The sequence below is a fragment of the Rhopalosiphum maidis genome, chromosome 1 (genome assembly GCF_003676215.2).
Source record: "Rhopalosiphum maidis isolate BTI-1 chromosome 1, ASM367621v3, whole genome shotgun sequence".
Taxonomy (NCBI): Eukaryota; Metazoa; Arthropoda; class Insecta; order Hemiptera; family Aphididae; genus Rhopalosiphum; species Rhopalosiphum maidis.
In genome coordinates, this window is record NC_040877.1 from 15,123,039 (window position 1) to 15,134,635 (window position 11,597).

The window sequence follows — 11,597 nt, forward strand, 5'->3', positions numbered from 1 at the left end:
GCGGCTTTGTTTTTCTTCCCGTGTAAATATTATCCGCATTAAATAATAATTTACTGCGCGGTATCGTCGATAATAATTTAATAATAATTAGAGAGCCCCGAGAGCATTTGATTATTAAGAAAGCTCTTTAAAACAATAAATATCGTAACCAAATATCACTTGCATGAGTACCACGGTTATTATTTTTGTTGATGTATCGCTGAAAGTCGTATACGTTTTTTTTTTTTCAATTTTATCGTAGTGGGCGCCGAATAAATGGGCGGCAAAATAATATATATATGCATACAACATACACACATAATAATATAATTAACTCGGTCCGGACGACATTTCGGCCGACGCGATGGGTCGTCGGTGTCTTGGCGGCTCGTGTGGGGGGGGAGTGGCAGAGACGGGTCTACCGCGACTACCAAACGGCGTCTACGCCGCGCGCCTGGTGGGAGTGCGTGAGGAGGTGTGGCGGCGGATCGAGTCCGAGTGGCGGCGAGTGGCGACGGCAGCGCAGTGCTGCTGCTGGCGCTGCTGAACCGTCTGCCTAACCGCACACAGCCGCAGTAGAATTGTGTTTATTTTAAGAAGTCGACGTCGTTTCCTATAAATGGTTATTTCGCTGGTCCATTGACAGTGGTAGTGTTGTGCTCGTGTTGCTGCGTGCGCCCGCTTTTTTGCACCTTTGTGCGCCGCACCGCCCCTACCCACCACACCACCGCCCGCGCGACAGTCGCGTTTGTGCGTGTGTTATTGGCGCTCGCGCCAGATAGATAGGTACCTATCCACGTCCCGTCGGCGTACGAGTTTCGTAAGGGTTTTGAATTTTTTTTTTCGAATTTTCTGCCGCCAAAATGCCGGTGTTTCACACGAAAACCATCGAGAGCATATTGGAGCCCGTTGCCCAACAGGTAATTTTTAATTTTTTAACGTACCCGTTCCAAGTGTTATAGGTGTATATTAGGCTATACGATATGATTTGACGCATAACACCTATACTTACGTATACTATCGTTATTGTATCACGTCTGACGTGTGTAGGCATGTGTAGGTAGACTGCGTGTAATTTAGGCTTTGTAAATATCGAGCTCGGACCTTTAGGACGACCATCTGCTGCTGCGACCGCCGCCGTCGCTCTTGCCCAATGCCAACAACACTCCTCGCATAATCGTTGTCCTACTATATCTATATTTTATTGTCGTGTACGTAGAATATAATCGAATGTTATTGTGCTTGTGTGTGTGTGTGTGTTACACTTGTCACTTTTCTCGTCAGCGAGCTTGACCCAATTTATAATATTATATTGTAATAATGAAAAATTATGTTTATTTATATATATGTTTATATAATACATATAGATACCTACTTCATTATTATTACTATTATATTTTTTCCTTTTGATCTGATCTCAAGGATTTTTCATGTATAATGTATGATGGACTCCTGCCAATGTGCCTTCAATAATTAATGTTTCCATCATGTTCATATCATGTTTGTTTGCAATGTTTTACATGATGATTGATTTATAACGACCGTCATGTATGTTCATTGGCTTTTGCTACTGTAGTACATTGTTGTAAGCTCTTTGATTACTGAACGTTGACCATTTCGAGTTTCCTAGTTTGCCTGAGAGAGTCTTCTAGTTATCCTTGATATTCTTTTTATTATTTTAGTACATTTTTGTAAATTGACAAGGTGAACAATTTTATACGGTATTTCTAATAGTCAGATGAATAGATGATAGATAATATTCAATGACAATTTGGTGTAGTTTAATAAGTTTTATTGTAAACTGTGTAGATTATTAATTATTAAACATAATATTATTTAGAAAACTATTTACAACAATCAAAACTACATGGTTTTATATTGAGGAATTTGTTTTATCTTTTTAATGTTGATAAAAATTCAAGAAATGTATTATTTAATAAAGTAGTAAAGTACAGTTAATGTTAATATCATTTTTTTAAAGTACCTATAGGTAGTTTTGATAAGGGCATGAGTCATGTGACATTGAAGTCACATAGATAAATTATGGGTACCTTACCTGTAAACAATTCAAATTTCAAATACAGAATGCATTCATATTAATTCTTTCTTGGTATGATAAAAGATTATGAAAAAACTTGAGTAGTATGATAATCTTTTAAAATTGGAAATTATATTTTTATGTTTACATTGAGTAATTGAAATAAAATACCAAATGTATTTCCTTGTACTAATAATCAATTAAAAGAATAGCTTCAATACCTTAAATACCATTAAATTTTTAAAATTATTATTTTAATAAAAAATTTAATACTCACAACTCTATAAGTTACTTTTAATATTTATTAAAAAATATTTTTTTTTGTTACTATCAGAATATTCTTTTTATTTAAAAGTTAAATTAACAAATAATTTAATAATTTAGTGAAAAATATATCTTATACAATTTTTGGATTTAGTTAGGAATATACTGCCATATAATATTATTTAGTGTCTATTATGATAAATAAAATCCCTAAAATATTATTAATATATTAGGTATAATAATGAAAGATATAGATAAATAAATAGATATCCAATAATGAAATGCATAAAATAAATTATTTTAACTTATTACATTTATTATTTATGTTAATTATTACTATAAGTATAATGCAGTTTGATGATTTATAATCCATATTTATATCCATATATACCATATTATAGTAATTAATAACAAGAATATTTAAGAGGCAGGTTTGTAGCAAAAATAAATATAAAAAAATCCAAGTTTATTAAAAATGTTGTCTTATTGATAAATTTGGGTTCTTAATATATTAATGAATCAATAAATAGTTGGATCGAATTGATAGTTACCTATATATTACTTGTTTGATACTTTTAAAAGTTATTTTGTAAAGAGTTAGGTATAATATGAATTTTCAAAATTTAAATACTTATCTACTTTATTACTTAATAATTAATTTCCTTAACATGTTTATTGTATTAAACATTATAATAATTATATTTATCAATAATATCAAAACTAAAAATTTATATTGGATGTTATTATTCTGACAAATTTTCACAATTAATTTATTATTTGTCATATTTTTATAATTTTTTGTTAGCTTAAAATTATATTTAGTTTAAATTACATGATATATAAATATTTTAGTTATAATTTATATTTATCTATATATATATAATAAGATATTTGTAAAAAATGTGATTCTTCTGGTAATATGTTTTTCAAAACAGGATGTATTTCAAACTCAGGTTTCTTGTATATATTTATATTTCTTTGACTAAAAGAACCCAAGAGAGATGTATATTAAAATAATTTAGTTTACCCTTTAACTACTCTATTTTTATAACTAATGTAGTCTTACAGTTGAGACAAAACATTACTATTTTTAGAGTAGAACATGATACATATGGATTCCAAATGACTCTTTAACACTCAATATTTTTAAATGACTAGTTACTTACTAGTTACTGTTTACTAGATTTACAGTGTATTAATAGTTTATTATTTGAAAGTGCATTGTAATATTTCATTGTATTTTTATAATAACACTTGTAATAATATATGTCGTAAACATTTTTTAAATATTATTAATATAATAATAATATCTATTTATTAAATTTATAGGTATCCAGATTGGTTATTTTACATGAAGATGCTGAAGATGGAAGTGCAATGCCAGACTTGGAAAAGCCGGTTCAAGCTGTTAGTCGTGCAGTTATGAACCTTATCAAAGTTGGAAAAGAAACTATAAACAGTAGTGATGATCCAATACTTAAACAAGATCTTCCTTCAGCCCTTTATCGAGTTGAAGGGGCATCTCGTTTACTCGAAGAAGCTTCAGCTATGTTAAAACAAGATCCTTATAGTGGACCAGCTCGGAGAAAACTGATAGAAGGATCTAGAGGAATTTTGCAAGGAACATCATCATTGCTGTTGTGTTTTGATGAATCTGAAGTTAGAAAAATCATTAGAGAGTGTAAAAAAGTTTTAGATTATTTAGCTGTTGCCGAAGTTATTGAAAGTATGGAAGACTTAGTGCAGTTTCTTAAAGACTTAAGTCCATGTTTAAGTAAAGTAAGTTTATTAATTATTATTTCCTTTAAATAATATTGAACTAATTAAAATTTCTTTTATATTTCTAGGTTTCTCGAGAAGTAGGAGCTCGTGAAAAAGAACTTACTCATCAAGTTCATCGAGATATACTTATTCGTTGTCTTGATCAAGTGAAGACATTAGCTCCAATACTTATATGTAGCATGAAAATTTATATTCATATTCTTTCAGAAGGTAGTAAAATCAAAAAATTATTATAATTTAAAATACTTTTTTTATTATTTTTTACATTTTATTAACTAAATATTAATTTTAGGTGGTAAGGGTGCCGCTGAGGCAGCTGAGAATAGAGATTATCTTACTAGCCGAATGACAGGAGAGTTATTAGAAATAATAAGAGTATTACAGTTGACCACTTATGATGAAGATGAATGGGAAGCCGATAACATAACTGTAATGAGAAAAGCTCTTAATGTAATCGAAGGTAAAGTCCATACAGCCCATGATTGGTTACAAGTAAGTTTTAAATAATATAAAGTTTTAGCTAATATTTTAAATTAAATTGTTTTCTAGGAACCATTATCAATGCCTGGTGGTCTGGGTGAAAAGTCCATTCGCCATTTACTCGAACAATCTCATTTAATATCAGAGCGCTGTTCACCTAAAGTTCGAGAGCCAATACAGAAATTGTGTTCAGAAATCAACACTATGACTGATGCTCTTTGTGAACTGAGACATGATGGAAAAGGCGCTACTGCTCAAGCAGAAAGTTTATCGCGTAGCATTGATGAAAGAATTGGAGAGTTAGTGAAACTAGTTACACGTGCAGTTAATGACACAGAGAGAAGTGGAGTTGCTGCTAAGGGACAGCAAGTGGCTCATACACTTGGCGGACAATTAGATCAAGCTAGACAATGGTTGTTACATCCAGAACGAAATGATAATGGCTTGGGGCAAAGAGCTATTTCGTTGATAATTGATGAAGCACATAGGGTAAAATAGAGAAAATTTAATACCTTTTGTTTATGTCATGTTATTAGTATTCATTATTCAATATATGAAATATCTTAGGTGGCTGATGGACTTCCTGGTGTTCAAAGAGCAGAGATATTGAATCTCTGTGATGAGGTTGATACCTTATCTCGACAATTAAATGATTTATGTCGCCGTGGTGAAGGTAACTCCCCTCAAGCGCAACAAATAGCCAGGTAATCATCAATAAATTGTCTTTTTTGTATATTATATTATAAGCTTATAACTGTAATGCTATGATTTCTAGAAAATTATCTCACAAGTTAGATGAATTGAAAAAAATGATACAAGATGCAGTGGTCAGTCGTGTTGTGGAAGATTTTGTTGACATAAATACACCTTTAAAACAATTTACAGATGCAGTGCATGTACCAAAAGGTAAGCTTACATAATATACAATATTTGTTATGTTTGTTTTATTTAATATATGGCAAATTTTATTTTTACTTTGTTAAGGAACTCCTGGTAGAGAGGCAAACTTTGCTGATCGAGCAACTAGGTTATCTGACTGGTCAAAACGCTGCAGGTCGAACTGGACGACTCGTAGCTGCGACCGGTAGTGGTGGAAAAAAGTTGTCTGAAGCTCTAAATCAAGCTGCCACACAACTTGAATCTCTTGGACCTCAGTTAATAAATGGTGGACAAATCCGATCACAATACTCTGATAATAAAGTAGCCGGAGAGCATTTTGACAATTTGTGTTCTCAGTATGCCGATACAGCTACACACATAAGAAATCTTTGTGATGAGGCTACAGATTCAGCAACTTTTATTCGATTATCTGGTTAGTATAAAATTGTATAATTATTTGGTATGAAATTTTTGTTTCAGCTCTCCTTTATACTAATATTTAATTACTTAATTTTTATTTATAGAGGACCAGATGCGTAAACATGCAAAACTGTGTGAGGATGCTATTGCCAGACACGATCCCAATAAAATGGTAGAACATACGACAGCTATTGCTCGTCTAGGAAACAGAGTATATCAAGTTGCCAAGCAAGAAGCTGACAATTCTGAAGATCCTGTGTTCCACGCAACATTAAATAGAGCAGCAGATATATTACAAGCTGCTGTGGCAAGAATGGTCCAAGATGCTAAGCCAGTAGCATTAAATACCAATAATGATCAAGCTATTAAACGTTGGAGAGAATCTAATAATGTATTGTTGGATGCGGTTCGTGGTGTGCGTGGAGCTATCACTGTTGTACCAGACCTGTATGAATTGTCTATTGAGCCTGAAATAGCTCCACCTCGTCCACCGTTACCTGGTGAACAGGCACCTCCACCAAGACCACCATTACCTGCTGAAACTGATGATGAAGATGAAATGTTCAAGCATGCACCATTACCTAATCAACCTATTATGGCTGCAGCTCATGGACTTCATCAAGAAGTGAGACAATGGTCAAGTAAAGATAACAAGATCATTGCTGCTGCAAAGAAAATGGCACTTTTGATGGGCAGATTATCCCAATTGGTTCGCGGACAAACTGGTACCAAACGTGATCTTATTGCTTGTGCTAAGGCAATTGCCGAAGCTTCTGAAGAAGTAACACGTTTAGCCAAAGAATTGGCTAGAGAGTGCACTGATAAGAGAATGAGAACTGTAAGTTTATTTTTAAAAATAATAACAACTTAGTAATTTCTTTCTAAGTTATAATAATATTAAATTTAATTTAAATTTTCAGAACTTGCTGCAAGTGTGTGAACGTATACCGACTATTGGTACTCAATTGAAGATTTTATCCACAGTAAAAGCAACTATGTTGGGTGCCCATGGTTCAGAAGAAGATCAAGAAGCTACTGACATGTTGGTAGGTAATGCACAAAACTTGATGCAGTCTGTTAAAGAAACCGTAAGAGCAGCTGAAGCAGCTTCAATTAAAATAAGAACTGACACTGGTATACGGTTATGTTGGGTCAGACGTCAACCATGGTATCATTATTAATAACTTCCATTTGCCTCCAATACCATGGCCATAATTAGGTGTTCAATATTATTTAAGTATTTATAAGCTATAACAAAGTAATTGGTATAAATCACTTTGGGCACAATGTGTGATAGGTTGTAGTCTCTGGCTCATTGGCAGTACTATAATTCATTTACATTAAAAAAAGTCTTTGAATTTGTGGTTTAGGAATAAATAGATAAAATAAATAATACAAATTTGGAAAATTTATTTTCTATATTTCGGCAATTAAATCATTCCAACGGGTCGACATGTGCCTTATATTTATATTGATTTGCGGTGCTTAGAGTTGTATTTAATATTAAACATACTTATTTGGTTTAAGAGTGTTAAATCAAATTTAAATAATAATTAATAATCGAGCTTTAACTTTTATTGTTGAGTTACCTATATATATATATAGACGCTTCAATCATCAAATGAGACAATTTCACAACGAATTAATATCTTTTTAATTACATATTATGTTGTTATTTTAAATGCCTCTAAATAATTTTATATAGGGTAATTTAAAGAGGCTTTTATAATTTTGTTATTCTGCATTGATAATGTGCATAAATAGAAATCAAAGATTGTTAGAAAAATATTTTTCATACAAACATATTTTAGAATATTTATATATTATATTGTTATTTGTTTTTATTATGAATTTATGTTTATAATTGCAACAATGTTCTTCTAGATGTTCTGTTGTAAAGGTATTCAGTGCTTCCATTTTATAATATCTGGTTTTTACTTTAAAATGTTTGTAACGAAACAATTTTATTAAGTCGTTAATATAGTTGTTATTTTAATTTACAAAAACTACCGAGCCACTTACATGTTAAGATTTGTATCTATAATAATTGTTAATAATACTATGTTCCAATTGTATTATTTTTATACTTATAATAATGTATCAAATGTGTATGATTTATTTTTTTTATGTTCTTTTAAATGTATAAATATTAAATACACATAGTATATCAATGATATTACAAAATAATAACATTCACATCCATAATATAAGACTTAAGAAAATTAGTTTAAGACAGTAAAAAAATATTGATGTTAAACAAAACTTGTGTGGCTCGGAATGTAAATTTTTTAGTGCCATTTCATAGCCGTCACAATTGTGTTTTCCATGCATTATTTTTTCTATTTTAAGTTAGTATTGACTTTTATGCTGCTTGTAATAGTATGTTTATTTTTAAAAAATCACTATTTGAAAATAGTAAATGTTTGTCAGTAAATATTCTATTTTATTGTTGTGTACAATATGAATTTTGTTTTGGATACAATGTATTGCTGAATATGAAAACAGAATCGCCATCATATAAAATGTATAAAATATATGATTTATTTATTTTTTTTCTTGTATACTCTTATCACATATTAGTTTTTTAAATATCATTAACTGTAATTTAATATTGTATTTATTTGTATTTAACTTCTTTCTTGAGTTTTATTATTTTATTTTTATTTATTTTTCATACAACATTGTCTCATTAAAAAATGACTAACATCGAAAAAAAATGCTGTAACCTGGTTTTTAACTAGGCTAGCGCTAAATTCTTTAAAAGAATCAATTTTAACTTGCCGTTAATAAACAATGTTGTGTTCAGTTCCTAACTTTCTAGTTTTTCAACGCGTTAACTAAAACTATTATACTAGCATATTTACCCCCTTTTTTTTTGGTATATTTTATTTTACTCATAAGCGACTCATACACAAAATATTGTATTAATATAGTTGGTGCTAATAAACTATTACCATTATTCAGGATGTGTTTTATCATACCAATGTTAATATTTTTAATATTTATAAACTTGTATTATTTACCTTTTACCTAGTCAACCTGTATTTTAGTAATTCCTTAAAATTTTAAAATTATTTAGTTATTATAACAAAAATTTATATTTTATAAAAGATTTTGAATTTTTATAAAATATTAAGGTTAAAAGAAATGTAATTTGATTTTAGATTTTCTAAAATGGAAATGTATTGACAAAAAATAATTATTCCGAGCATAACAATCTTCAGTTATCAGATCTATACAGTGTGACTCTACTAACTCTTTTATCAAACAACACTCATTATTTCAAAATCTATGTTTTTCAAAATATTTTATAAGTTTTTACTTTATTTTAATGCTAACATAAATTTTTAATTTTATACACAAATATCGAAATCACGACGAGTTATTTATGAGATAATTAGTATGTTACTGTTATAAGTGTTTAGTGAGCGGAGTTTTGATGTATGGGATATCTCGCAAAATGTTGGTCTACTACTTCGCTTACCTAAACTTTAAATACTTATAACTTATAAATTATTCATCCGAATTTAAATTTATGTGAATTCAAATTCCAAAAATATTTTGCTTCAAAAAATGAATGAAAAAAGTAAAAATTAAAAAAAATATACTTTTATACATTTTAAGCAAGTTATGAGTGTTTAATATATAATAATATTCAAATGTTCATTAATCTAAATTTAAAATACCATACAAATCCTACGTACAAAAATATATAATGCTCTTATAATTAAGTTTGATTATGGGTCAATTCACCCTTATATTAGATATACGACACAAATCGGTTTTACTGAATTTAGCTTTGCTATATTGTATGTTTGTATAATTGAATCAATTATTGAGGCAACACATTATTGTGTAGCTATGTAAACGTATTGCTTATTACTAATAACTAATAGTTTATTAGTAATAAACTTAAAATTAATAAGCAATGAAGAGTATCACGTTAGATTTTTTTAAATGTATCAAAATTGTTGATTTGTGTTAGAATGTTTGGTTGACATACGAATTTAAATCATTTCTAATTTACGCAATTTGAGGAAGGAGGATACTCTCTTCTCTCTCAGATTTACAATGTTTATAGTATATAATTTAAATGCAACCACGCAGGACCACTACAAGCCTTGCAGTACAAGGGATGGTGGCAGGTGGTTGGACCTGTAGGAGTATTTACAAGTTAATCATTGATTACCTAGATGAGATTACCTGTATGTGACTCTCGTAACGCTTGTATTGGGTTATACACCTATTATTTAGCCCTTAGGCTAGATTTGATCAATATTGTGCAACTGCAGCAATACACTGCGTGTTAAGCCCTGAATTCAGATTCAAATCATTTAAATTATAGGTATATTAATACTAATTATTAACTTTTAAGAATTTATGGTAAATTTTATTATTGAAAGCATAGTATAGGGCCAGGAAAAATATTTAGTCCATGGGTCCAAAATCTTATGTGGTAGGCCTGTGAATATGAAACTTATATCCCTTTATAGCTTGGTGTATTATTAATACTGTTTATGCGTACTGGCTACTATAATGGATTGCCTGGCTACGTGCCTGAATTATTATTGCACTATGTTTTTTTGTATATACCTTTTAATTATTATATGCTTTTACACTTCAAAGGTGATTTCATAAATGGCAATCAGTACCCGTTAGAGTGCACCGTCCGGAATCTTTTCGTGTAAATGAGCCTTTTTTTTAAAAATAATTGTAATCATAATATTCAAAGAGTCTCATTGGCTAAAATAAAATGAAAACTCGCCATAGTACATATAAATGACTAATAAAGTTCACTAAACAGTTTCACAGGGCATTATAAAAATAATAAGTTAAATTTAGAAAAATCTTTATTTCATATAAGTACTTAATACATGTACATCATTAATCATAATTACGTATTAGACTATGACGGTTATTTACTCTTAGATCCGGTAGACTACAGACTAATAGATAATCGTCATCTATACCTATTACCTTTTCAAAACCTTCTATGTAACGGGATAGTCGAATTGCACTTGCGTTAAAAACAAATAATGTTTAAACCGCAGTCGTTTGAGAAAGGGGTTCCAACAAAATATTTGAAAAATAAACTTAATGTTAAACGTTATACTTATCTTTCTTACGAACGTATAACGTAGGTATTTAATAGCGTATTATTTGTACGTGAATAGGAACCAAAAAATAAATAAAAATTGAAAAATATATTAACTTATATGCTCAAAAATCAATCAACAGGTCTTTTTAATAATTTAGTTTATTATAATTAATTCAAAAAATAATTGACAAGTTTTAGAACGCTTTATAAAAAATTATGTCACATTTTATAACATAATTATATAAATTTATAAATTATTTTTTAATTATGCAAATGATTAAAATCATTGTCACTTTTAAAGTTTAAGCCTGTAAGCGGGAAAGAAAATAAGCGTTTTTTCAAAACGTTGAACTTTTTCAAGTGCGTGATATTTGAAACGCCTTTTCCAAATCCGAGTGCAGTTCGACTATTATCTGCTTTTAACCCAAGTGAAATTCGACCATAATCCTGCGATGTGGTACCTAGTTATTTACCGAAATATCCGAATTAGTTTTATAGCGTCCGAATGGGTTACCGGGTTGTTATAAAAGGTGTATTCAAATTGGCTCCTAAATTTTAAAAGTAATTTTAATTTCTTTTTTTACGAATTAACACAAACCTAGTACTGCCTATATTTAGTACCCAGGGGCGGTCAACCATTTCACACATTATTTTTAT

General features: G+C 29.9%; 1 protein-coding gene across 1 annotated transcript; it reads left to right on the forward strand.

Moving 5' to 3' along the window:
• The first annotated feature begins 535 nt into the window (after positions 1 to 535).
• On the forward strand, positions 536 to 8,805 carry LOC113548482 (vinculin). The gene is given in 11 exon segments (XM_026949376.1): positions 536 to 899; positions 3,611 to 4,060; positions 4,129 to 4,273; positions 4,356 to 4,555; positions 4,613 to 5,032; positions 5,111 to 5,247; positions 5,319 to 5,449; positions 5,528 to 5,592; positions 5,594 to 5,855; positions 5,947 to 6,680; positions 6,763 to 8,805. Coding segments are annotated over 11 exon segments (2,862 nt in total). The 5' UTR covers positions 536 to 842; the 3' UTR covers positions 7,024 to 8,805.
• The last annotated feature ends 2,792 nt before the right edge of the window (positions 8,806 to 11,597 follow it).